Here is a 27,556-nt window from a genome sequence, read left to right as displayed (position 1 = left end):
AGGTAGGAGGTGGCGGTGTGGCCACGACACCGGCTTTTGTATGCGACTCGCCAGCAGTAGTAGTAGTAGTGCGGTCCCATTTTCGGTCCGTCAATTTGGTGCCGGCCCGACCCAGAACGGCTCTCCGGGGCCCATCTCGCTCTGATAGCGCACCGATAGCGCGGCGCCCGAACACGAATCCGACCGAAACCGGACGAGCTGAAAATTGCCCGAGCCCCATGATTCAGAGTAACGGGACTTTTTTGAAAACGCCATTGTCCCGTGTGATCGACCGGCCCCGTGTCCTTGTGTCTATTGTGGCCCCGTCCTGTTTCCCATGCTCTTCGTTCCGTTCTCTCTGTCTAGCTTCTGACTAATCGGCACACACATTCCATATACTCCACAGCACAGGCAACGAAGCTGCAAAATTGGACTTTGGAGTTTGGCGGATCTGTCTGTTCCGAGGGAGAGTACGATCGGTGGTGAAATCATTTGCCCGTGGACGTCAGCCGCGACACCACACACAAGAGCCCCACAGGAGTGACCGGAATCCTTCGGATAAGGGCTTAGTAACAACGAGTGATTTTTGTGAGATCGAGTAAAAAAAAAAACTATCGCGAAGAAGTTCCCCACAATTTCTCGCGAAAAAGACTGAAAGGGACAGAACAGTGAGCCTGTGTCAGACGGAGTGAGTAGCAAAAAGTGAACAGTGTGCCCGCGCGTGTGTATGCGTTGAGCTCAGCGCCCGCGGACGTGCCTGAGCCCGACGTTCGAGGAAGAAAAAAGAAACAATCACACTGCTGTGGATTGCAAAGGCGAAAAACGCAATTTTCGGCCATCTTTTAGTGTCCCCCGGTAGTGTGTCCCTCTGCTGTAACCACCATGGCACCGCAAGCTGAAACGGGAACGACCGTGGTGGAGGGCAACGTGGCCGCCACAGCCGTGACTTCCGCCGCCGTTGGTGGCCCGGGGATGGCCGGCGCCACCACGCCCGCCCTGCCCGGTCCCACGCCCGCCCAGTCCGGTATCAATCAGCTGTCCTGCGAAGAGAGCATGTACGAGGAGACGGGCAGCCGGTTGGCGGAACCGGACCACCATATGATCACCGACGACCGTGTCATCCGGAACCTGCTGTTACTGCAGCGGCTCACGATACCGGAGTGCAACTACTTCCAGGAAAAGCAGCAGGACGTGAAGCCCCACATGCGCAAGATCGTCACCACGTGGATGCTGGAGGTAAGGGGGGGACGCTCAGGGGCACACGGGGACGGCTTTCTTTCCTTGCAGCTCTGCCATCCGATGTTGTTGCAGGTTCCCTTTAAAATTTAAAACCCACAGCACGCGGTGCACGGCGTAAAAACTCCCACCCATCGCGCCCTCAATCGGACAGACCGTGGCCGTCTCTCGGATTCGCGCAGAAGTTAGATACGGGATGGTTTATTTATTAGTTTTATTTTCGCGCTTCGGCTGCTTCGGTGCGCCGTGTTTTTGACTTATTTGGTTGCCTCTTGTAGGATGGACCCAACCGGGTGCGGGCCCAAGAGGTGGTGCGGTGGGCGCGAGAGCACGGTTTTAAAGAGCTCCGCGGGAGCATTGACTCTTGCGTTACGCCGGTTGCGTACACGCGCACACAGGCTGACCATGTAAACCGCGAACCCCCGGCCGTCTGCCTGCCCGTGGCCGTGGCTCTGTGTGCGAATTTTCGGCAATCCTTCTCTCCTTCTTGCTCTCTGCCTCTGGGGGCTTCTAATAACATTGCTTCTTATCTTTCTCTTTTTGTGCTCGTGATCGTCGCCGGCCGGCCGGCATTGTTCCACCACTACCACCACCCATCATGACGACGTGATCATCATCATCGCTTTCCGGCCGATCGTGGGATGGTGACACGCGCCCCATCACGACGATCACGGGTGGCCGTCACGCCGTCATCCACAACAACAACCGTCCCAGGTTTGCGATGAGCAAAAGTGCGAAGAGCAGACCTTTCCGCTGGCCGTGAATTTCTTCGACCGCTTCCTGTGCGTCCTGCGGATCAATCGCTACCACCTGCAGCTGCTCGGATGTTGCGCCCTGCTGCTGGCATCGAAAATTCGCCAGTGTCAGCCATTAACGGTCGATGTGCTGAGTGCCTACACCGACCATGCGGTTTCACCGGATCAGATAAGGGTAAGTGTCGTCCCTCCACTCCCAGCCAGCCCTGTGGGGGCCACCGCGAACATATTGGGTGCTCACATAAGTGTGTGTCCCACAGAGCTCTTCGGTTTCTGGTTGCCCTCTCGGGAACTTTCGTATGTGGCTGACACGCTTGGATGTGTGTTTTGTATGTACTTGGCGAGCGGGGCCAACCTCCTCCACCATCTATATGTATAATGTGCACATACATAATGCGTTTATTTTTGCTCCTTCTGCATTCCTTCCGCGACCTGATCGCCGTCGCCGTCTGTTGGGGCTCGCGAATTCTCCGCACCACTCGCGGCCGGCCACCCCGTTCGGTTTGGAGAGTTCCAGCACACGACTTTGGTTCTCAGCATTCTTTAAAGAGATTCTTTTTTTTTTTTGGGGTGGTATGTTTGCAAATTGACTCTACCCGCGCGAAGTTGCGCGATCGCGCACTTCTCTCTGTGTGTGCGTGCGGCGGTAGACAAAGTGGCGTAAGTGATGGCGAAAAGAGGAAATGGCGAAAAATAGCAGAAAATAGCGAAAAAATTAGAACCGGCCACATATACACCATAGCAGCTATAACGCAGGTCAAGTGAGCAGTGGCGCGGTTCGCAGGCCTTTTTTTGCGTAGCACTTTGTGTGGCCTCCCAATCTTCACTGTTGGGACTCGCATTTATTTTCCTTTTTCGCTTCATTTCGTTCCGCCCCTGGGCCTGCGCCTGTATGCGTGCGTGCGTGTGTTCGGAAGTGGGGCCTTAAATCATGATGATGTCTGCCTGCCCACTTCTGCGCACCGAATTCGACCAATTTTGCAATCGCGAAAAAATCGATCCCGCCACGGATCGCGGATTTGCGGTTGGAGAGAAACCACACAATTGTTTCCAGTGGCCCGAGCGAAACGAATCACAACTCGCGGTGATCGTTGTGTGGATGGAACTATAAATTATTGTCGGACTCGGAATCGATCGCGCCAAACACCACGGTGCGTAAGGCACGCGAAATTGAGTTCGGTTCAGTGGGAAGAGACTAATAGGGGGCTGGGAAGGTCCGAAGAACTTCCAGCAGACGGGTTATATCATGCTTCCGGTTGGTGAGCTGGGGAAAAGCAGAACACGCGCCACGCCGAGATCCGATCGTGTTGGAAGAAATGAAAATTTCTCCTTCTGTAATTAATATCCCGTGAAGGGCAGAAGGTCCCCATCCTGTCTCCCGGATTATCTCCCGGTGTTGGCATGTGACTCTGGCCACAGTTAGCCCCGGCCTCTCTCGAAGGTTTCGGTGAAGATCCTGCTCGTTTGTACCGTACCGTTTTGCAACCCTCGGGCGCGCGAGCATCATCGTCGCCAATTTGCTAGATAATTGGTGAAAACTACCATCAGACGGTCCGGCCACCAATTTGTGGCACCTTCCGTCGGTGGAACGCACTCGAGAAGGATGGAGGAGCGATCGTCAACGGACCGGAACCGAGGAAACGATCTCTTTGCTCGTCAAGTGGGGTGGCCCCAGAAGAGATATACGGAAGGGGGGATAAAGGGGAGCCACCTCTTGGCCAGTGGTTGTGTTTGTGTGCGTCGCGGTGATACGGATTCGCGCAACACGCAAGCAACATAAAAAGCGATGGGCACCAACCACCACCCCCCCAGGGGTGTAGGGGATATGGTCATCGGTGTAACGACGTCACCTTGAGGGGGGGCCTTAAAGGGGTGGTGGTGGCTGCTACACACCTCAGGAAGCAAGGAAGGAAATAATAATAAGCTCTCGCCTGCTGACCAAATAGTGTGGCGACCCCACGGTCACTACACTCTCCCTCTCTCGCTCTGTGGGGCCAGCGGATTTGTAGAACCGACGGGGCGATGGCGGGTGGGATTATGGTGTGTGGCCATTTAAAAACCACACACTCTTCGCTTTTCCCTCCTCTCCAAGCGCCATTTAAATACCGCCCCGTCGCCCCAGACACGGTACCCAACTAAAGCTCAGCGAGGAGCGGCTCTCTCCGTCTTCTAGGATGGGTGGGTGTGCTGCTGACCGCGCGCCCCACGCGGCCTACCCCAGGAAGGAGGAAAGTTAATGCCGTTCAACTCTCGCTCGCTGGCGGTGCATTTAAAAACCACCACACTTGGCCCTCCGTGTAGGCTCCGTCTGAAGGAAGTCTGTCTGTGGGATATGGGTATTATGGGTGTGCGTTCTTGCGAAAAGATGACGTCCGCGCCACTCACTCATTGACGCAAACGTGCGCATAAAATTTGCAAACGGCCACACCAAATTCTCTCACACCGCGCACCGCGGGTCAGGGCCCTCTAGCTCTCTAGCTACGGGATGCTGTCGTCTGGAGAGCACCGTCTGCTTCTGCTGGGCCATCATCTTTTTTGCAGAACAAGAACCGGAGAACAGAACAAACGTTGAAATCCGACCATATTTCCCACGCTTCCGCGGCGCAAAAGACGGCGCCGCACTGCTGCTGCTGCTGTGGTCTGGTGTGTTGGCCAAATTAGGATGGACAGACTCTGAGGCTCTCCCTCTCTCGCTCTCTGGTGGTGGTTTGCTGTGTGTCCTAAAATGGGCTTAATTAAACAAATCCTGCTGCTGCTGCTGCAGTTCGTTTGCAAAATTCTCCCCCCAGGGGAAAGGCTCTCTCTCCCGACCCTGACTCGACGACCGGAAAGCGAGCGGGGCAGTGGAAAGTGTCACGAAACGTGTCTGTGCGCCATCATCTCATTTTGCGTGCGGTCTCCTTTTTTGCGGCCGCCACCGGATGTCTGACGCCCGCTAATCCATCATCGTGCTGCGTGCCCGAAACGGGGCCCAAAACGGGGCCCAAAACGACGGAATTTTCTGGTGGTGGTCCCGAAAGGATGGCGCACACACAGGTTGCCTGCGCATAAACATCCTGCGCGGGCGCGCGCGCGTCCTTCGGCCCCGACCCCCGGGTAATACGATATCAATCAAAACCAATTAAGCGCAAAATTTTCTTCGCTCTGGACATCGCCCACACCCAACGGGAGGACACACGGAGGGGGGCCCGTATTGTGTCAGCAGCATCAGCGAGGGGAGGACATTATTTTGGGCGATTCGGAACTCGTGCCCTCGTGTGTCATCCTGCTCCCGGCCACACCCGCAAGGAGCGCGCAACCGGATGAAGACAGGCGGCGGCGACGATCACGGGCGCGCTGCCGTATCCATCTTCATCAGAGAGCGTGTGGCGCGCGGCGGGTGATCTCGGTAGAAGCGCCAATTTTGCGCCGGATCCCCCCCCTCGCCCAAACAAATTCACTTGCAGTTTCGAAGGTACCGGGGGTGGGCGAAACCGGGGGGCGCGATCGGTCGGTCCCTCTGTGTTCTCACTCTCGGGGTCTGCGGGAAGGCAAAAATGATTTACATTTATTGTGTTGCCGGGCTCTGTGGGGCGTGGTGGTGGTGGTGGCGGCAGCGAACGCCCATTCTTCTTCGGTAACGCCACGCCACGCCAGCTTCTCCGCGGTTCCCCTTTCCCACCAACCACCCTTCTGAGCCAGTGTGCGTGCGTTGGAGCCCCAGCGATCTTCCAAGCAGAGCTGCCGGGTCCGCCGCGCTCTGGTACTTTTCTCAATGAAAAGAGCGGGACGGAGAAGGAAGCGTAAAATCTGGCGCGCTTCAACAGGCAGTTGCGCCAACCCGGCCCCGTTCCCCCCGCCGGTTCCGATCCCCGGTGATGTTTTATTGCAAACGCTCTAAACGCTCCTCATTTTAGGGGTTCCCGCTTCTTCAAGAGGCTTCTCCGATGCTGATGGTGCTGCGCCCTCCACGGCCACGAAAATAACAACACCTACTAATTGGGCATTAGGATTTGTAGCCTTGTGCTTGTTATGTGGCCCCGTGGGGAGCCCCGTGTTGCGATGTTTAGTGTATCGTCTTTCAAACTCCCCCCACCGGGGACGAGGTCACCACCACCAACCCAGCGCGCACCGGATGTGGTGATGCTCGGGCTCGTTCTGAAGAATTTGAAACCTGATTCAGACGGAGCCGCGCAGCACCAGCCCCCGTCGCAAGATCCTTGTAGTTGGCTCGCGCACAATCTGTGCCGCGCTAATCTGTATCCGCAAGATCTGTACCGCGCCCCCATGATCACTAGTCTCCTGTTGCCGGCTCCTTTCGACCTTCCTTTCGCGCGGCGGCGACGGCGGCAGCAGCTCGCGCAAAGTTCGTGATGAAGCGCTCGAATTTCGGCAGCGCGCTCTGGAATCTTGACCCCGTCTGTCCTTTCTGGCGATCGCCGCGGTCCGGTTTTGTTGCGGATCTCTCCCCCCGGCTCCAAAGTATCCTGTGTCGTGTCCCCCCCCAAGGAGAGGTAGTTTGGTTCCTTTCTTCCTTTCGGTGGTGAACCCTTTCGACCAACAGGCCCGATCTCTAACGATCGGGCTTCTCTCTGTGGTCTCCTCTTGCTCTTTGTGGTTGGTCTCTTCTGCGGTGTGTGGCGCAAAGGACCACCGGAGCATAGTTTTGTCCGCGGCCTCGCGGGAAACACAACCACCTTCGGTGAAGGAGCAGATCCTCACACATATACACGGGTACCACCTTCCAGACATCGACGGCGCGATGGTGGTGCACTCTCTCCAACGCAGATTCCAATGCACCCGGGGTGGGGTAGTGGTGGAACCCGGGTCGCGGCGGCCACCCGGTATGTGTCGAGTGTTGTGTGATCAGCACTGTGTGATGGAGAGGCAGGCTGCAAGGCGACGGCCAAGCGCGCGCGCGCGCGCGCAAAAACACACAACAAACACAATGCCTTGTTGGCCAGGCCACTGCCGCCGTGTGGTGACACCACCAGACATACCGGGAACCCCCCCAAAACCACCCTCCCCCCCCCACACCAAAGCCAGACGGACAGACGGGGACAGAAAGAGAAAGGTGCCCGTCGTCGTCGTCGGGGCCGCGCAAGCGAATTAGAGAGCGATTCCTTCCCGTGGGGCGCGGAGAGGACACCGCCCGAGATTCGCGCGCAAAGGAGATGGAGCCAAGCCCGCGCATCAGGTTCTGGCGCGATCGCGCGCGCAAAATTCTGGAACTGTCACGGGGAGAGAGCGAGAGAGTGTAGCGAGCCCCACCAGAAATTCCTTTCGTCTGTTTCCCAGAAAGACCAGGGAAAGACCATAAAAAATACAAAACTCCAGAATGAATTGGCCGTGGATGGGCTTGGCGGTGACGGCAGAGGACGGAGAGAGAGAGATGGTGGTAGGACACAAGCACGCACGTTGGTGGAAGTGTGACAGAAGATCGAGGATTCCAGAGGCGCGCACGCATCCCGACCGAATCCCGGAGCGCCCGGAGTTAAACTGGGCATCTTCTTTCGCGCAGGCACTTGTTCTTTCTCTCCCTCTCTCGGTCGACCACTGCCTGCCCTGTCCTGTCCTGTGTGCGTTGTGACCGTTTCCTTGCCATTCCACAGCGCGCGCGGTATGCTCCTTGGCTCTCCCTGGCCAGTGCGTGTGCTCACTCGCCCGGGAGTCCTCTCGCTGATCCTCGCCGCCGCCGTCGCCACCGCCGCCGCGACCAGAGAAGATCCTGAAAAATGAGTTTACAACATTTTCACACGTTATTCAATCGGTTTGAGGACGAACGGGGGACGCAGAGACGGTGGCGGCGGCGGTTGGGTGAAGGCTGGGCTTCCTTTGGACCGTTCCGCGATCCATCGTGTGTTGTTTTACTGTTCGTTATTTCGTTGTTTGCTGCTGCGCCTTGTCTCTCTCTCTCTCTCTCTCTGTCCGTTCCTTCTCCGTTGGTCGGTCATCCGGTTTTGGCCTTTTAAAAAAATAAAATATGTGCCTCCTTCTTGTTGTTGCCTTGTTGCTGAGTTGTTGGTTGTGATAGTTTTTGTGCCTTTTTTGCGTACTTTACTCGCTTTTTGGCTGCTGGCTCGTCTTCTTCTTCTTCACCCTTCGCCGGCTTCTTCGCCGCCGAGAAGTGGTTCTGTCGGTGCGCCTTTTTGGCGCGTTCTCTTTGCCTCCTTTACCTTCGGGTTTCTTGCCGGTGTCTGGTGTGTTGTTTGCCGATCTGCGCACACTTCTTCTTCACGCTCCGCGCGCTGTTGTTTTGGTGCTGCAGCATTCCCTCTCCGTCTCTGTCCCGATCGTGTCGATCCTGCTGATCCTCTGGCTGCTGTAGTTTTTTTTCCGTTTCGGTCCTCGGTCGCGCGGTATCTTTTGGTATTCCGAAGAAGGCGAGGATCGTTTTCCAGTTAGAAGTTCGCTCTTTAAATGGACTCGCCTTTGGTCGCTGCGCGCTGCATGCGCCGCTGTCCCCGTGGAAGGATTTTTTCGGTTTCGCACACATACACGACGCAGGCCACAAGGGCCCGGTGGGCCCTTCCGTTGTCTCCTCATTCACATCTTCTGTTTAATGTTTAATGTTTAAGGTCGAGCTCTCGTGGGGGGAGAGAACAGCAAAGAGATTCACCCCAAAAAATTCGGAACGAAATTTCGCAACGAAAAAGAAGGCAAGGAAGACGGCGGGGTCGGCTCGATAAAAATGTGAATGAAGAGCCAGAACCCCATGAGCTGAGCGTGCGCGCGACTTCTTCTCGTGAGGATCATCCTCGTCGTTGTCGTCGCCATCGTCACGGTGGTAAAGAATTGAAGGTTAGAACGCGAAGATAAGACGTTCGGCCGACGGAACGGGGCACAGGATGTGTGCGACGCCGTGATGGCACTTTGAATGAATCTTTCGGCATCGGCGCGCGAGAAGAGATGTCTCAACTCTCTCTGCCTCCATCGGCCTTAAAGGCGGCCCCAAACGAAAGAGGTTGGCAATCGGGCGGGGTGAATTCTCTTATCGCCAGCAGCATCCGAATGTGTGTGTTGGTGGTGGCCATTTTATGGGCCACCACACACAGAGGCCCCTTTTTTTACGATTTCCACGAAGTCTGTTCGGGGGTCTCCACGAAGAAGAAATTCAAGTCTTTGGCGCCGAAAATGCTATGACGCCTTCGCCTCATTTGCTTTGCTCCTTTTGGCGGGACAGAAACGGCAAAGGAGAACCGCAAGGGGTAGAACCCCCAGCCAGTGCTTCTCCAGCCCACCACCGCCACCACCACCACCGGCAATGGAATGTCGTCTCTCCCGTGTGTTCTCACTTTTTTGGCGGTCGGTTTGCGTGCTAAACCGCCCGCCCGCCACCCGCAGCCCGTTACGGCGGCGCGCGGTTCCTGTGGGAAGATCACGGGAGTGAAAGAGAGATCGAAATCTCGGTGAAAGAACACACCATCCCGGCGGTGGTGCTGATATGTCCTGTGGTGGGGAGTTTCTCGGCCTGGACCGCCGTGGGCTCGCTCCCCGAAAAAGGAAGACCTCCTCGGTGGCGGTGGTGTGGAACTTGTTGCCGTTGCCGGTTGGCTCCTTCGCCGATTCGTGTGTGTGCGTTGGCCTTTATAGGGCCCTCCGGCGGCCCTCCTTGGGAACCGGAGCGAGCGCCGGCCCTGCTGGTCCTGGGCGCTGCGACCGTGTTACCTGTTATCTGGCCGAGAGATCATCAATCAAATCGCAACGGAGCAACGGACCGCGCGCGGCCACTTGAGAACGAAGCTTTTTAATTTTTCCTTAAACATTGTCCTTTACAGTTTCTCGCCCCCTACGAGATCGCCGCATTCTGCGCCTGGTGCTGGTGCTGGTGGTGGTGGTGGTGATCTGTTGCCTGGTGGCTTTTGCACCTTTGTCTGCGTTTCGGCAGGGTCCGACTCCGAAAAAAGGGCGCCCCGCGGGTGTGCGGGCGCAGAATTTGATCGGTCGGCGGCGGCGTCAGGATGCCGCCTGAGTGCCCTGTGTGTGACCGACCCGGTCCGAAAAATCGAATTTCTCGACCGTATCGAAAGGAGCACCACCGGACACACGATGGCGCAGAAGGAAACGGTGGACCTCTCCTTGTGGTGGGACCGTTTCAGTTTTTGCTTGCGCGCACCACTTTGGCCCCTTTTTTTTGCTCCTTACACACCCCCGAAGAGTTGGTCAGTCGAGGAAGGTGCGCACAAAAGGAGGAGCTGCCTGCGCATTCCCTTTAGCGCCTTCCCTGAAGGATGGAAGACCATTTGAAGGAGCGCCGCAAAACAAAAAATGGAACAAAAACACGATCTCTTGAGAATCACGCACGGCGCGGCGAGCTGTTCTCTGTTGCTCTGCTCTAGGGCCCCAGGAAGCTGTGTGGCAGAAGGGGGCGGCCCTGTTAGCTTTTGTATGTCCAAAATAGCAGCGCGCCCGGCGATTTATTTTTAAAAGGCGCTGGGCTTCTTCTTCTGCCGAGGACGCCGCCGGGTGCTGGGCGCTCGGCGATGATTTGGTTAAATTCTCTGATTTCCGTTGCTATAAGGATATCTTCCCACAGCGGCACACTCGTTAATCGGGATGTGGCGCGGCGGGAAGGACAGAACAGCGGGAGAGACCGTCCGCGGACACGCAGCGCAAAGAATGGGCCTTCATAATCATTAGGAGAGCCCCGGCACTCCAACAACAACGACGACGACGACGAGTTGCTGAGGAGGGATGATTTGGATTCAGCGATTATGAAACTTCCTTTTCATTATGGTTTTTTGCCGTACGGAGAGAGCCGTTCGACAGGTTCCAATCGCGCGCGCGAACAAGACGCAAAAAGGCAAAGTGGCGGTCGATCCTCGGACTCGGACGCTTGATCGGCCCACAGCATCCTTGAGGAAAGGGTGGTGTTTGGTAGCCACTAATCCCGCGTGCCGCCGCCATGAATGCGCAATGAGGCGCAAATAGGTCCAGCAAACAATTCATCATCAGCCAAAGCCGCGACCCGACTCTCGTTCCTGGGAAACAACATGGCTATTTGCTTCCCGGGTTCCCTGGCCCGCGGACACAAGGAAGCGGCGCAGGGCATAGGGATCAAGGACGACACTAAAAGTGTCCGCAAGCCGCGCAGGATACGACGGTGCGCGATGACCGACACGACGCGCCCGAACCCCCGTACATGATCGTAGGAAGGAAAAACAAAGGAGTGTCCTCGGCCCAGAGCGAGCGACAGAGAGACACTCCCAGGGTCGAGAAGATATTAATCAATCAAAACCCTCCGGAGAGGCGACGGGACTGATGGTGGCCACCGCTGCTGTAAAAGAGGATGCTGTGGCCAAACGGCAGGAGGGTCCGTTCGGGGACCGGGACCAAACCCCCGGGACAGCACCCTGTCCTGTGGGGTGAGCATTCGATTTATTACGGCCTATAATTTTGCGGTCAGTCACAGACAACGGCGAGGGACCTCACCACTCGATCCGCGCGCTCCGGGTTGTTACAACATATTTGCATAACCTCAATTGACCGATGCCGATGCGGCAAGACACGAGACGTGAACAACCATTAAAAGGCGCAACGTATAAAACGGCATCGCGCGCCGCTGCTGCACCCGGGAAGAAAAGGAACCCCAACGACGTCGTTCAAACAATTTAACGGTTTTTCCCCCTGCAGTCACCATTCCGTCAGTGGGCCGCGCAGACAGAGAAGTCGTGTGGCCTAGGATTACGATTACGATCGTGGTGCGCTAGAGCGCCACATGCTCCTCGGGGGGCCGGGACGCGCCTTCGCACGCGCGCGCGTTTCACGATCGACGGGGCACGAAATTTATGCAACAGAAAACCGTGCTCCTTCTTCGCGTGGTCCTTGAGCCCCCCATCAAGGAGGAGGACAGTGCATCCTTATTGGCTAAGCCACGTTCCAGAATAAATTTACGGTGTTGCGTCGACTAGGGTCTTAAAGAATTAATTATGGTTTATTGTTCTCCGTTCGTTAAAAAAGTAAAGGCCGTGTGCAGATGGCTCGTGTGTCACGAAAGTTGGCACATGGCGGACGCACGCGCATGATGTCCTTAAAACGGGTGTAATGTTCCAGTTTTATTAATAGCTTCGTTTTTTTTTCTCTCTCGCAGAGCTGGGAGTTGCTGTTGATCAGCAAACTCGAGTGGAACATCAACGCCGTGACGGCCTACGACTACGTCGATCACATCCTGGAGCGTGTGAAGTGGGGCTCGGACGACTCCCGGCTGCGCGAGCACGCGCACACGCTCATCCACGTCTGCAATACGGGTAAGTAGTGTGATCCTTTCGTTTATCTGATCGTCGCTTACGCGGACAGGGACCTCATAATTAGCACGACTAGGTGTGCATTTCACGAGGTTCTCCCCCCTATAGGACATCCTTTTTCCGTGTTATCTCCGTTCGAAAACGGACAATTTGCCAACTGTCGCAGTGCTGAAGTTTGTGACAGACTTCTCGCAATCGAATGTGTCGCCCGGTTTAGGGAACGCTCACCTTTTGGGTCTCTTTTTTCGAGTTTTTATTGTAGAGTTCGCCGGATGATGCAGTTGTTCGGGTCCGCGCACCGCACAATTGATTCGTCAAACTCGGGACACCGAGAGCAGGGTGATGAACGTCGTTCAGAGATGGCAGAAAGAGTGTATTCCCCGGTGCGCACCCCATTTATTGTTGGCTGGATCCTCTGGGGCGCACAGCAGAGAGGTCCCTAATTCGAGGTCATTTTCATAAAATTCCTCTCTGCAAGTCGTCGCGACGACCGACCGACCGTCCGACCGTTTATTGCTCTATCAAGAACCAAGGCGCGCCCGGCCAAGCTGGATATTTGATTTTATTGCCACAGCCACAGAGCCAACCCAACATCATCCATCCGTCCCACCGTTCGTCGTGGTCGTCTCACCGGCCGATCCTTCGCGCAAATGCCAACGGCGAGAGCGGAGCACTCTGGCATCTTTTAACGGCTCTCCGCGGTGTGGTGCCGCGCCGGTGTAACAGCGCCAAACGGCGCGAAGGACCAGCCGTCGATCGGCCGGCGACGACGACGGCGAGGACAATTATTCTTCGATTTCAATGCCAAAGCCACCGCGCTCACGACGACGACCAAGACGGACGGTTTTGTGGTGGAGGGTAGTTATGCTGTTGCTGGCTGCCTCGCTCTCTCGCTGTGTGTCGAGAGCCAACCCCATTCCTTCGGGCGGAATCGCACGGCACGACCGGCGATGGAATCTCAATCCCTCCCCCCGGCTTGCTCTGTCGCTCGGCCATCTCGTTCCGCCCCGCGCTCTTGGTGGTACCGTGCAGATTCGGGGATATTTAAATTCAAGGTTACCGCGCGGTGCGCGAGAAGAAGCCGCGTTTTAAGAGCACAGCGAACCCGGCCGATGCTTGAACAGGAGGACCGCGATGGGGTTGTTGCGGAAGCGGGCCAGATTCCTTCTCCGGCGGCGGTGTGTGTGCGTGTCTCCGTTAGGGTATGTTAGGTAAGCGCGCGGCCACCGCAGCAGGGACACGTTCTCCGAGCACGGCTTTCGGCGGCAATAGAGAGCCACCTATCAAAGAGAGGAGCCGCACGGGGACCCCATCGTGCTGTGGATCGCCTCTCCAACCGAAAGAGGGGTTGCTTTTGCGGACTTGAGGGACGACAAAAGAGAACCCTGTGCGCATTGATGTGCGCGCGCGCTCGTTCGTCTTGTTGTTAATGTTAAGAAATTAAATCGCCGCGCCACGGCCAGAACCAAACCAGAACCAGGATTCCGGTTCTTCCGGGAGGGGGGTTGCGTTGTGTGTGTTCGCCCCCCGTTAGAAAAGGGTGTGTATTTTGCGTGTACGAAATTTGCAAACCCAAGAAGAGGGCACGCTTCTTGGCACTCCTCTGGCACACAAGATCCTTTTCGGAAAAGACGCGAAACGAGGACGCAGCAGGACTGGAGTAACGCAACGAAACGAGCTCTCGCGGACACGAACATCTGCCGTTCGCTTGCGTTTCTTTTTCTTGTCGTCCTTTTTTCTGGTCCTTTTGCCGTGTCCTTTTGCTCTGCTTGTTCTGTGTGTCCGGTTCGGGTCCCGGTTCCATTCCGATACACAAGCCCCGGCTAGCAGCAGGCCCCGATCGATGGGTCCTTGAGCTTCGGCGGCTACTGCCCCACCAGTTGCTGCGGCGCTCTCTGGGGTGATATCAAACATCTGCCGCAATACACGCCCGGGTCCAAGGATCCGACGGGGTCCATTCGTTTCCGAGGTGTGTCCTGCGTGTATCGGAATCCTGCGATACATTGCTGGCGCGGGGTTGAACGAACGAACGAACGAATGTTCGTAACACATTAAACAGGCGCAGCCCTCAGAATCGTCGTTACTCACGTGCCCTGACAGGTTGTTGCGCCTGCTGCTGCTGGTTGCGCGTAGTCCTCGAGCGAAAGAGGTGTCTTGTGGCTCCTCCGTGTTGTGTCCGTGCGGGTCACGCACGAGGGTGCGCAGGTGTGTGCGCACTGTGCTGCAACGGACACCACCTTCCGGCGGACGGCACGGTGTCCTTAATTGACCGGGTCACTTATTTGTGTGCCCTATCGCGACACCTCGATCGCCCGAGTGCCCACCCGGTGCAGAGAAATTTATGTTAATTTCCGGTCTTTCCCCACCACCTATCTTCTAATGACTTCCTCGGGGGTCCTAAGTCCTTCTCTGCGTGCTGATGGGGGTAGCCAGCTCCAGGCAGGCCAAGAGGCGGCACAGTGTCAACGGCCAAGCGGGGGGACTTCTGAACGGGTTCTGTCAACTTGAGGGCTGTCGGCCGCGGCGGGGCGAGGTCTGTGTGGTACTTGAACCTGCTGCTGCTGCTGCTGAAGGGTGACTTGGTTTTTCGATGCTGTTTCGAAAGTATACGGCGCGCAACACATGCCACCACCATAAACGGTTCCGAGCCGCGCGTTCCCCGAGGGTCATTTTCCGCGTTGGGAAGTGCCAGGTTTTCCTTTTATGATGCCTTTCCTTGCCGCCCCGCGGTACTTCTTTTTCTTCGTCCTCGTCGCTCGCGAGTTATTAAAAACGCGTGGTCGAAGGGCTTCCTGAACTCCTCCCGCCAGCCAGCCAGCCAGCCAGAACGCCAGAACGCCAGTTCCTTAAACAGAGGCAGTCGTCCCCAGAAAGTATCGGGGTCTGGTGGTCCTGCTGGTGGTGGTGGCGCCGACACCCCACAGCGCCGACTCGTGGTCGTCGTGGCAGCGGTGGCGGATGTTGACTTTTTGATTCTTGGGACCCCCTCCGGGTGTTGTCTCCCCTTTTCTTCAAATCTTCCTCCGCTGTAATTGATCGTTGAACCTGGACGAATGTCAATGGACGAAAAATAACCACCACACGTCACCACCTTCGCACAAGGTGAGATCTTATCGATCTTCGCCAGTTCCGGCTCCTCTAGAATGGTGTGTGGTGTGGTGATAAGTACGTCGTCGCCGCTGCCGGGGGTGCCTTACTTATATTTGTACTTGTCCGCCATCATATCAGGAAATGGATTACGCCCCGTACCTATACCGTGGGACCGCAGAGTGTAGGGTCTGTGTGGGGACGAGAGGTCATCAGCTGCTGCTGCTCCGACAGAGACAAATCCTTCTCTTCGGGCGTCTTCAGTAGTCCAGCCGCGGACCTCCAGACTAAGCGTCTCTCTAGGCACACCGGCCTAGCAATCAATGGTCTCGTTTGCGTCACCGACGGGCACCGTTTACCATTTTATCGTAAGACGGACGACGCAGCTGTTTACGATGATCTCCCCAACTCTATTCTCAGGCGCGACAGACTGTGGCATTTGTTGGTGCCCAGGAAGAACACTAGCAATAAGAGCGCTATCCTTCAAAGAGACCACCAAACCGTCGAAGAGGGTCCGGCACTGGCAGCCGCAACCGGTTTTGTTTGTGCGCCCCCTGTGCCTTGGGTTTGACTAAATTTAGCAACTTTTGCAATTCATGCTGGAATGATGGCCCGTTGTAAACGGACTCTGTTTGTGATTTGGTTTAAAAATCTGGGACAGTCTTTCGGGAAGCGGCCACAACTCTTCGAGCGCCCGGGGAATGTCGTTTGCCGACCGGGAGACCAAACTTGAAAGAAGTCCCTCCGAGTCCTGTTTCGCATCGGACGGGGTGTCCCCCCGTCATGTGAGTGCTCGTTTTGGTTAATGAAACCTTCCCGGCTCGCAGTTCAGGTTTTGCTGCTCGCTGCGCCGTGAAGTGTCCGGAGAATGCGGCACGACCTTTTGCTGCCGGTCATGGTGAGGTATCGCATACCAGCCGCTCTGAGAACATTATGAGACTGGCCAGTAGTTAGTGTCGTTGTCGTCCACCCCAAATTGGTTTATCAATTATTGGCAGGCATATCGTCGTATAATATTGGCAACATTGTTGCACGCTTCCCGACCGAGAGCTCTCTCAGGTTACGCGGCGATCATTATGATATGGTGGCCCCCGGCAGTAGCAACAGCGTAGGGCCGTTAAGATTTCCATCTCCAGATCTCCAGATTTGAATAAATGTCACAACCGCCGATCAACGACGAATGGACTGGCTGGCCCGTCAGGAGACGGCCCCCTATCTGGGTAGATATCTTACGATCGGGTGGATGTGACACACCGTTTGCGGAAGAAGAAAAACTCGTTCCTCCTCTCCTAAAGCGGATTCGTCCTTTGTGGAAAAACATCCCGCAACAATGTTGCTGTAGGCCCGAGAATCCGTTACATCTTGGGACGTGGAACGAGATTAGGCTGGCTGGTGGTGGTGGTGTGGTGGGACCCTTCGAAAGGACACAGGGACCGGCAATTTATTACCGGCTTTCCCGGCCTGCCGGTCGGCCACGCATCCTTTTTGGGGTGGGTACTACATCCCGGCTGGTGGTGGGACACCGCATGATCAATAAATTAATTACTCCCGAGGTTGTTTCCCGTCCCGTCGAGAGAGTGCGAGTACCGCCGAAAATCTTGTTTTGGGTTATAAAGCTTCCAACCACTTACACCCTTTCGGATCGGCCGTGGATCGGGTGTCCCTTGGAGCGGTGGTTTCCCTGGGCCAACGTCTTACGGTTTCTCAATTCATAAATCTTATCCCTGTCCGACCCGGTTCGATGCAGTTTTCTATACCATCCGCACATCACACCTGGGTGTCCGGAAAAGCTGCTTCTTCGGGACAGCCCAACCCCAGCCATGTGGAAATCGGAGAAAATTAATTAGAAAAAGTTACGAAGGGAAAACACTCCATCATTTCGAGCGAAATTGCGCACACTCACCACCCTTCGAGGGATCGAACATATTTTCTTTCCAGTCACACGCTGCGATCAAATTTTATTACCCCCCCAAAGAAAAAAAAAGGAGGAATCGTCTCCGGAGAAAGCGGATCGGTCGAAAGGAGAGGCCCTCTTGAGTTGGCAGAACGTGCAGAAAAAGAAAGTCCTTTCCGAAGTGTGGCTGTCGGTGTGTGGGGTCCGGGGGTCCGTATGGAATGTCCTTTTTCTCTCTAAACCCCCGGCTCTCCGAAGCGTAATGATAATCCAAATCAAAATCAATCGCTCCTGAATGCCGGTTTTATGAGGCGCGCATCCCTTCTGCGTATGAAGCGCGCTGCGCTTTCTTCGTTACAGTCCGTTGCGCCAGGAAGATTGAGGTGCGGCCGTTATTGTGTGGAGAGGCCCAAAAAAAGCACCTCTTCGCGTGACTAGCTTTCTCCAGATTCATTCCGAAGGATCCGTTTCGATCCTTTTCTCATCCCGTGCAGCGCGTGTTTTCTGTTTTTTAAATACTAGAAAAAACATTAAAGGAATCGTAACGAATAATAGGTTGGGTTAGGTGTGTCATCGTCCTGAACCAAAAAAAAAACGTGAAAGAAATTTAAATCACTCTTGTGAAGTTTTTCAATATCAAATAGATTATAGGAAACGTGCATGAGGCCGCGGGGACTGTTTTCTTTTGGCACAACATGCTTCGGAGGGCGAGCATTGAAAGATCTGCCCATAAAAACCACACCTGCGTGGATTCGTGAATAGAGCGGAAGGGAAGGCAGACCATGTCTCGCGCGTACGATTTGTGATGATGGCCGTGCGATGCAGAAACGACTTTTTTCTCGCGCCAACCCGGGGGACCCCTTCCCGATTCGTGTGCCTGCTTTTAAAGAGGAAGGCTGGCGGGCTGGTTCCGTATCCGAGGAATCAGGGCAGCCCCAGACGACGGACGGGCGACCGGAAAGCGCAACAAGATCCTTCTTAATTATTTCCGATTTAAAATCACGTCCAACGGCTGGCCGGGTCGGGTCGGGCCGGGCACACTCGGAAAGGAGAGACCTCCTTGACGAGACGACCTCCCTGTGCTTGACTCTCCGCGCAAGGATCGAATAACTTCTGCGCGCGGCTGGCTGCAAATAATAATGCCCTCCGCAACAGCGAGAGAGGAGGTGCTGTGGTGCACTATTGGGGAGGGCGATAATTTTGTCGAGCCCGCTGCGTGCATTTATTTGATGAGCGTGCGCGCGCGCACCGTATTGTTTATGCGCGATCGTACGCCGGCGCGACATGCTGCAGCTTGCTGGTGCGTCGTCGTCGTCGTCATGTTCCAGTTGCGCAGTCGGTGCACCTTTCGATCATCGTTTCGCGTTGACATCCTTCCATTCCTGTGTGCGGCCCCTTGTGTCCCCGCGAAGTCGTCCTTCCTTTTGGTGTGGCGCGCGAAGGCCATTTGTCTTCTGCTCGGCCGCGGCCGTCGTTTCACTTTCAAGCAATTACACACTATCGATGTCCACTTATCGGTTTCTAGTTTTATGCGCAGCAGCATAAGACGGTGGGAGCAGGCTTGGGGAGGTGTCCCTCCATGATGTGTGGCCCATGATCATGGTGGCGCGACGCTGAGCTGCCTTGAAATAACAGAAACCAGAGCACGTGTTCGACAAGCCAGACGATGTCCTGTCCCTCGCGCCCCAAAAAAAGAGTCCCTCACTTTGAAGACATTGACGGGGGGCGCGCGACGTTCCGTCTGTCCGGTGGCCATTTAAACCGCTCACGTTCCACTAGTTTTCATTTTCGGTTGATGTATGCACATAAATAATTAAAATAGCGAGCGTTCAAGAAACAATTCCTTTATGTGCACACTGTCTGTTGTCTGATGATGCTCGCTGGTCGTTTAAGTGCGTGCGGGTTAATAAGAAAACACACCCCTATGCAGCGAGAGAGATGGACAGAGGAAGGCCAAGAATCCTTCAACGCGCACTCCCGTTTTATGCTGGATGGACACCAACCGCTCTAGGCTCTAGGGGCTCTGGAGAGCCACCGAGAAAAGGTGGCTTCCATGTTGGCTTTCTTTTCCTCGGTCCGCAACACCAAGGGTATGCTTCGAGTTTCCTGTTACGCATTGCGCTTGACCCGGAGATCGACTTTCCTGGAAGGACAGTGGTGTGTCTGCAACGGTCGGGATGAGGTGTACCTGCCTGTTGGCCGCTCTGAGGCTGCCTGCATGATGCACCGACGGCCGTCGGCTAAATCACCGTGTCAGTCAGCTCTCCTTCCCACAATCGATGGGTATTTTCCCATCATTTGCCCCAGACGCTGCTCCGCTGCGAGAAAGCATTCACTCCTGCGTTTTATGCTAATTGGAATCGGCTGCTCCGCTCATAAACGAGTTGGACGCGCGCGCCCCTTTTGAAGTTTCTTGGGTCGAATGCCTCCTCAATATCCTTTTTCTTATACACCTCTCTTAAAATCTGCGAATTTGTGCTGTGCTGTGCGGGTCTTTTTTTTTTGCTGTCGGTGTCGGCAAACTGTCATGTTCTGTGTGTCCCCTAATCGAAAATCGGCAACGCGCGGCACGGCGCCTTCGAAGACCGTCATAAAATTAACCCTTCTCACCGAACACCGAAAGGTCGCCTGCGTGTGTGCGTCGAATTCGCTCGAGGGCCAATATTTACAAATATTATAATTTTGTTGTGCGCGCCATTAACTGGCTGGCTAATCGAAAATCCGTTGCCGGGTGCCCGTCCTGTCCCATCCCGTCCCGGCGTCGACTCGTCGATCGTGATTTGGGCCGAGATTTATTTCCGAAACCTTTATGCAAAAACGACCGACCTCCTCTCCCGGGTGGTGGTCTGACTGACGGGTTTATTATAATTATTTTTCTTTCAAAGCCATGGCGGGGTGGGCTCCAGAGGGGGCAGGCTTCGTGTGTTCTCGAGGCGAATCCAGTCGGTGTTCTCCTCTAATCTTTTATTAGTTTCCGTGTCCGCGCTGGTGGTTCCACTCTCTCTCGGAGAGGAGATCGAGATCGGGCTGGACTGCGAAACAAGTTGGCCTTCAAGAAGGTAGCCGCCGTCGCAGAAAGAGCCCTCGAAGTCGTCGTCGCCGCGAGGCCAAGGCCCCAGACGCACACGCGCTCAGCGGTGGAGAGTGAGATAGCCTTGGGTGCGCATAACAAGAAGGGGTTCACAAATAGATTTATGGTGTGTGTGGCGATGGATTTAGTAGGACTCTTTGCGTTGGGTCGGCATTCAGGTCGTCTGATGTCGAACGCCGGGGAGAGATACCCACTGCGCTAAATGGACAGGATGCAAATCGCTCGTGCGAACCCCGTGCCACGCGTGAATCCTTTTGCTCCTTCGGTGCGAAATTGTGTTCGTGCTCACCCGAGACGCAAGACGTAACCGTTTCCTGCAGCAAAAACAAGGGGATAACCGTTGCGCGCGCGCTCTGTGGTCCTTTTCTCGGTTTCTGGTTCTCCTTCGGGTCGGGGATGCGGTTCCTTCCTCGCCTCGACTGTAACGACTTTTCGGGTGGTCTGCAACACTCACTTTCGGTGCGCAGGTCTTTGTTGGTCTTGGCTGAACTTTCCAGCGCGGCACCACGGATCGAATCTGTGCGATTCGAAACGGAATCCGGAAATTCTGCTCGCTTTACCTACCTCTGGGTGGTGCGGGTTTTTCCCCGAATCGTCCGTTTTATTTGTGTGCTACCTTTTTGTTGTGCTGTTTCGGGTTCGGGAAAATGGCCAGAGCGCCTGGGGATTAGATTTATGGAATCTCGCTCTAAAGAGGATGTGCAAAGGATGGTGAGGAGAGTACCCCAAGTACCAGCGCCCAGCAATGGCTGCCGATGCCGAATCACCAGAACCACCATTTCCATTGGGGTCCTTCGCCATCTAATTAGGATTTCTTCTTCGAAGGTGTTTGATTAAAGCGTTTCGTTCGCCGGGAGCGCGCAGATGTTGATTTGTAGTAGTCGTCCTCCTGCCTATAGCAATCCTTAAGGCGCAGGCGTTCCACCCCAAGCGCAGCCGGTCACAACCCTCCGACACGTATGAAAAGCCATCGACGTAAATAATAACAATCGTCCTCGGGGGCTTTTTGCGGGAGGAGTAGGACCTCCTGTACGCGGTGCTGAGAGAGGACGGACGGGGAGAGTTTTATGACTTGAACACCGGTACCTTTACCTTCTTTTGCCGGCGCACCGTCGCCAACTCCCCAGATAAGGAGAAGGACTTGGGCTGGAGGGAAATTCGTAAATTAAACGAGACGCGCGCGCGCGCGATCCTTTGTGTGTAAAATGCGTCGCCGTGTCGAGGGTGACCCAAGGAGCCCTCGCGCAAGGATTGGCGTTTTCTTCCGCCCTTCAGTTGGAAACGCGTCAACCGATGGCACGTCGTCGTACAAACAGTTGTGTTGGCGTCCGATTATGGTTCTGATCGTTGATTATTATTATACCTCCGCTCTTTCAATGGAACTGCCGCCGCCAGGTGGTGAAGACGTTACAGGCACACCCGCCCGCCCGGCTGCAGCAGACCGGGCCGCCCAGCCAGGACAGGACGACAATGATGTCGTCGTCGTAATGCAACTCTAATGCCGTGCCTTGTGCTACACTTTCCCGAGCTTATCGAACTGGAAACCTTCTTCGCCTTCACCTTTGCCCGGGGACCCCTTGTAACCTGGGGTGCTGGTGTCAGGGAAGATCCTTTTCCTAGTGTGGATGGATCGCCGCGTCTTCGTAGGACACGGTTCACCACGCGTGTCGCGCAATGTCTCTGCAGCCGCGCGTCGTACTATTAGACCATCTGGCGGTCTCCTTGCGCGATCTCTCTCTCTCTCTCCGTCTGAGATGTGGAGAGAGAGAGAGGTGTACGACCATCGTTTTGATCAATCGGGCAAGATAACCGTTTGTATTTCTTCCTTTTTTTTGCGGTACTTCCGACCGACTTTTCGTTACTTCCGTCCGCGCGTACCTGAGCGGTGAAAAAGGTTGTACAGGAAGCAGTTTTTTCCTTCCCACTGGGGCCCACCACAAGGAGGGCCCTTTTCCACACATGGCACAAATGACACCAATTTGAAGAGTTTCCTTATAATACTTTTTTGTTACATATTCAAAGGGGCCAAATGCGTTCCTCTTAACGCGCGCTGTGCTTCTCGAACCATGACCCGGCCGAAGACGGAACCCGTACAACCCGTAATTAGCGGTAGCGCGTCTAGGTTCAACCAGAATCCGAAGAAGAAGTGGTTGCATTTGTTGATGACGGCGGCCGGCCCCAAAACCTGGCTTCGGGGGCTCTCGTTTGAGCGAGATTGCAATTTGTGTTTCTTCGTGGCTTGTGCCAGTAATTGGTGAACGCAATTCGCTCGAGGCACCCCCAGGACGAGTCTGTGAGAGAGAGGTCCTCTGTGGATGTTAATGCGCGCCGCCTCCTCCCGAAAAGATTGGCGCCTTGGGCTCACGTCGTTCCTGTTCCTTAACAGCCGAATATGAGTTAGCCTCTCCGGCGGATCACGGAGCACGCCGCCGCCTGGTGCAGGTGCAGCCAAAAAGGACCCACGACTGGCTTGTGACTCCTAACTAGCGCAGTCCAGTCGTCGTCGTTCGAGATAATAACCCTTAGTCCCGTTTATTTCGACATCCTCTCTCGTAAAGCATTTGTGCTTCGCTGCGATGCAATCGAGCGCCGCCGCTTCCCTCAAAACCGAGGCAGGTGGTTGGTGGATGCTTTGCTTTTGCCGTGGCGTGGCAGGTGAGAGATGATCGCCTCACTTAGGCGCAGGGATATGCACTGGCGACGGGAGCTGATGAACACCCATCGGCGGCGACGGCGGCGGCGGCGGATGCAGCGTTGCTGCTCCGGGCCGGGCGACCCCAAAATGGTCAAAACAAAGTGAAAACAAAAATAAAAACTCAACAACCACGAGGACGACGAGGACCACCACCGACAGGTGCACGGCGTGAGTGATGATGGCCATACGGCGGACGAAGCAAACCTACGTTTCTCTCTCTTATGCTGTGCATCGACGTCGTCACACAGGCACCGGCTCAACGCACTTCGGAATGGAGAAATCCTTGATCGCGTTTCGTTCGATTGATATGCTGCACCACAGCAAGACGGAGGCGCGCGTTGCACATGGCGTTTCGTCCCGGGGAAAGGATGTAGCTCTCGCCGTTTGCTTGCTGGGGCAGATTGTTTGTAAACAAAGTGCTGGTTTGCGCCAAAAAGAAGTGGGGAACTGGCTCTGGCCAGCGATATGGGAGCACTACTTTTCAGGTTTTCTCAAAACACAGCAGCAGCAGCGGACGGTTGCTGCCTCCTGGCAGGAAGGAAGGACATTTAAACGCCACTCCCCACAGCCGCGCACCGGATCGTTTCGCGTGGATGGTGCGAATTTATGTTTCACTAGAAAACACCTGGCTGGCGTGTGTGGTGCTGCGGTCTGCACGCTGCGCCGCGCAAAAAACACGCGACGCGATGTGGAGATGGAAGGATCGAGGATCATTGGAATGAGCAGCGGCAGGATTACTACACGGCTGACAAGAAGAGACACGATCATTGGCGATGGCAGCTGCTGGCCGTGTGATGCGCCGCGATGCTGGCACTGCCGGCCGCGCATAGCAGAAGCCTGCGCAAAAGGTGTTTTTAAAACCACCACTTCGTAGTGGTGGTGGCGTGCCATGTGTATCACCCCTTTAAAAAAGGCCACATGCTGCTTCGCGACCACCGATAACCGGATATCATTTAAATGCCTTCGATTTCTGAGTGCGATTTTGCAATCGATCAGGTCGCGGCCGGCGGCTACCTTTTGGCTTTTGGTTGCAGCTTGCTCTGGGCACACTATCTCTGCGTGTTCGTCGGACAGGATAAGATAGCCCGAAGCAATCGAGAGCGCCGTCTGCACTCCCTTTTGGGGCCCGTTGTCTTCATGAGTCATATCGGCGGCGTGGCGACTGTGCCGCAGCGTAATTGGAGGCAGTGGCATATTGGGTGTGCATTTAACATTCTACAAACATATGCTCTGCCAGACGGCGGCGGCCAGTTTCTCTTCGATGCACCTCTGTTGTAAACACACCGAAATGTGTTCCACTTTTTGCTGCTCTACTATGTTGCAATTACGAATGTAAAAAGAGATCCTCCGAGTGTTTCTTGTGCCGAACCCCGAAACGGAGATGCTGTTGATTGACCGGGCTCTGGGGTCTTTTAATAACACAACGGAACGGAGCGCACTGTGTTTTGTTTGCATTAGGCTTTGTTGTGCACACACTGCCTTTTCCCCGGGAGGATGTTACAATGCGAAAGAGATCATAAAGTTAACAGAGGAACGATCCTGCAAGGATGTGCACTGCAATCAATCGATTGCATCCGCTTCTTCACATCCCATTGGCGAAGAAGAACATCCTCTCTAATGATACGTTACCGAATGTTGTAAATGTTGATCCTTTCAGCGGAAGATTTTGTTTCCATCCATCCCAAATATTTATTGCGCGACTGGGGAACGTTGTGCTGTGCGCGCGCGCCTCTCACTAGGAAATAGAGAAGCGCAGCAAAACAGGAAGGAAAAAAGGGCCCAAAGCTGAAAAGGGAGCGCGCAGATTTTCGATTTTTATGACTTTTTATGGACCACCGTTGTTTCAGATTTCGTTTTCCTGAAAACACGCACAACGAGAGCAGCGTTGTTACACAAACTGCGGCAAACCATTATCAAAATGGTACCCTGAAACAGAAGGTAAACAATCGAAACGGAACGACGAGCGCTTAAGGCTTTTGCGGAGCGAAAAGAAGGTCACGCACGCAATCCGAATGTTGCACGCACGGGGTACCGATCCGATCGGTTATTTATTTACCCTTTAATTGCGGACGCATAGACACACCACCAAACCATTCCATTAAAAAGGGGTCGTCGATCATCATCGTTTAGTTTTGCGTTTATTTTTATTATCAACCGCACATGTGGGGGCCCACACAACATCCGCCATGTTTGAGGCAGAAATATTTCGACAAGGATTGAACAAACGACCCGGGCATCTCTTTGCATCATTCCGAAAGGATGTTGAATTGTAAATGCGCTCCCGGCATCGACCCGCGACAGTGCGACGAGTTTCCGATTCGAATAAGTGCAACCTCTCCGCCTTTCAAACAAAGCTGCTCCGTATTCTGGTGCTCTGCGCCTTAAACGACGCAAATGCATCAACATCCGGTCGGCCAGTCGTCGGCCGGTCGCTGCAGCACACAATGGTTTGTTGAGTTGTTTGGGATGTTTTGGAATAAGAACGGCACAAGCGAAGAGTGCGAGGAAGGAGACTCTGTCCTCGGGCCTAGGCAAAGGAAAAATTTATGATCCTTCGGTTTTTGCTGGGCCTGGGTTCTTTCCTCGAAACGACGGGAGTTGCGAAAGCGGCGGCAGCAGCAGGCAGAAACATGAGAAACGAAAGATGGACGCCGCCGCTGCAGTCTTCGGGCTCTCGCTGAAGGCCCCTGTGTGGCAGATGAAGAAGAAAAGTGGATGACGGAATAAGGGAGAAAGATCATCGTTTATCCTCACGATGTTGTGCGCCTTTGCTGTTGAGTGTGGGATGGTGGTGGTTCAGTGCAGAAGAAATTGCACGGAAAAGAAGGATGTGTGTACCCTCGGGGTCATCCCGGTGCCTACCTGGGAGTCCTTGTAAACAGAACGCAGGCTATCCTAAGAAAACAGACGGGGAAGGGCTTTGAGGGAGCCCTGGGTTGATTATTCTCTTCATCTCATCAAGATCTGCGCCGCGTGAGCTTTTTGCTTAGAAAATAGAAAAAGGTTTCTTGAAACAGGCAACACATTCGTGACCAACGAAGCGGCGATACTAATAAACACGTTTTCTTTCTGTTTCACAGAGCACATCTTCATACAAGTGGAACCTTCCCTGCTCGCCGTGGCCTGTATCGCGTCGGCCACCCGCGGCCTGAACGTGTCGACGAAGCTCGAAGTCGGCCGCGACCTCTGCCGACTAACGACGCACGATCTCGCCGATATCGATGTCATCGTCAAAGTCATCGAGGAGATTGTGGCCCGCGAAATTGCCGACAAGCAGTGCCAACAGCAACAGCAACAGGCGGCCGCCCAGCAGCAGCAGCTTGCCGCCGGGAGCAGCAGTTGCAAGGAGCAGTATCAGCAGGCCCCACAAAAGCTGTCCTCGGCGAGCGCCAACACCGCCCCTCAGCAGCAGCAACCGGAAACGCCGACCGATGTACAGTTCATCTTCTTCTAGTGCTCCCAAACGCAAACAGCCCGGCGGCGCCCTGGCGCCTTGAAGAGCGAGAATACGCGACGCAGCGCCCCGAAAGGGGGGCTGCTTCCGGCGTTACTGTGTGCACCCAGTCATTTGATAGTGTGTTCCATGCTTTTGGCCAGAACCGCAAGCACCACCACCAGGCCATCAGAATCATCGCCCTTCGGTCCAACGGGGCTTATTACCCGAAACGCTTATTGAGAGAGAAAGAGAGAAGGAAAGAAGGAGGTAGAGAGGAGATGGAGACGAACCAATCCGATCCGATCCGATCGACCGAGAAGGAGAGAGTCAGATCACCAAAAATATCAAAGAATTCCCCGCAAAAATGGTGTCTACGTGTCGTACGTGTCTCCTCACTCCTCCTTCACGTTGTTTGCAACCGAGAGTTAAGTAGTTTGATAAGGCTTATCCAGTAATCCTTCATCGATCGGATGGATCCCCCTTGTACATATAATTTACTACGAAGTGGTGTGGTGCACACTGAGAAGGCGCCCGACGAACGATTTCTCGTATTTGCACTCCTTGTTCTACTTTTGTACTATAATTCACTCTTTCTTTACTCCTAGTGTAAGAGTTGCGGTTTTTTCTTATCTTTTTTTTGCATTTTGGTGTTCAATTCTATGGAAATGTTAAAAGAATTAAACTGCGAGAGTCGGGAGAAAGAAGAACACTCCTATTCGACTACGCTGAGAAGTGGCCCATATTTCCGTTACTAAGTATGTGGACCGTTCTTATCGCCTCCTGGTTTTACTGCTCGGTTCCCGGCGGCGGCGTGCTCGACGCACGATGGGCACTCACGACGCGATCGTGGCCCGCGATGTTTGCGATAACGCAACAATGTAAAAAGATAGTTTTATTGGCACGTTTCAAAAGTAGCGCCCTCGGCAGAGTGAAAGAGAGTGAGAGAGAGATGAGAAAACAGTAGAGCGAAAGTAAACACAAGCAAACTCACGAGGCACCGAGCCAGGGAGATAGCGTTTAAAGAGACACCCGATCGAAGGCGAAAGGCGGCCACCCGCTCGCCCGGCCCGGCCCGGCGGCCGTATGTGAGGCAGCAGAACCGGCCGGCCAGGCGAAATCAGCAGGCAGGCAGTAGTGAGAATCGTGGGGAAGAAGAAAAA

General features: G+C 54.8%; 1 protein-coding gene across 1 annotated transcript; it reads left to right on the top strand.

Annotated features, from left to right (window-relative positions):
- Positions 1-861: 861 nt before the first annotated feature.
- On the top strand, positions 862-26,414 carry LOC131215107 (G1/S-specific cyclin-D2). The gene is made up of 4 exons (XM_058209487.1): positions 862-1,215; positions 1,930-2,145; positions 12,040-12,196; positions 26,041-26,414. The coding sequence occupies exons 1-4, from the start codon at positions 862-864 to the stop codon at positions 26,412-26,414; spliced, it is 1,101 nt and encodes a 366-aa protein (XP_058065470.1).
- Positions 26,415-27,556: the final 1,142 nt, after the last annotated feature.

The sequence above is a fragment of the Anopheles bellator genome, chromosome 1 (genome assembly GCF_943735745.2).
Source record: "Anopheles bellator chromosome 1, idAnoBellAS_SP24_06.2, whole genome shotgun sequence".
NCBI lineage: Eukaryota > Metazoa > Arthropoda > Insecta > Diptera > Culicidae > Anopheles > Anopheles bellator.
Note: the sequence above shows the minus strand (reverse complement) of the source record. Positions and strands in the feature narration are given on the sequence as shown.

Coding starts and splice junctions, on each gene's coding strand:
- LOC131215107 (XM_058209487.1), top strand. CDS start 862: ATGGCACCGCAAGCTGAAACGGGAACGACCGTGGTGGAGGGCAACGTG. Junction 1,216..1,929: donor TCACCACGTGGATGCTGGAG/GTAAGGGGGGGA, acceptor CAACCGTCCCAG/GTTTGCGATGAGCAAAAGTG. Junction 12,197..26,040: donor CATCCACGTCTGCAATACGG/GTAAGTAGTGTG, acceptor TCTGTTTCACAG/AGCACATCTTCATACAAGTG.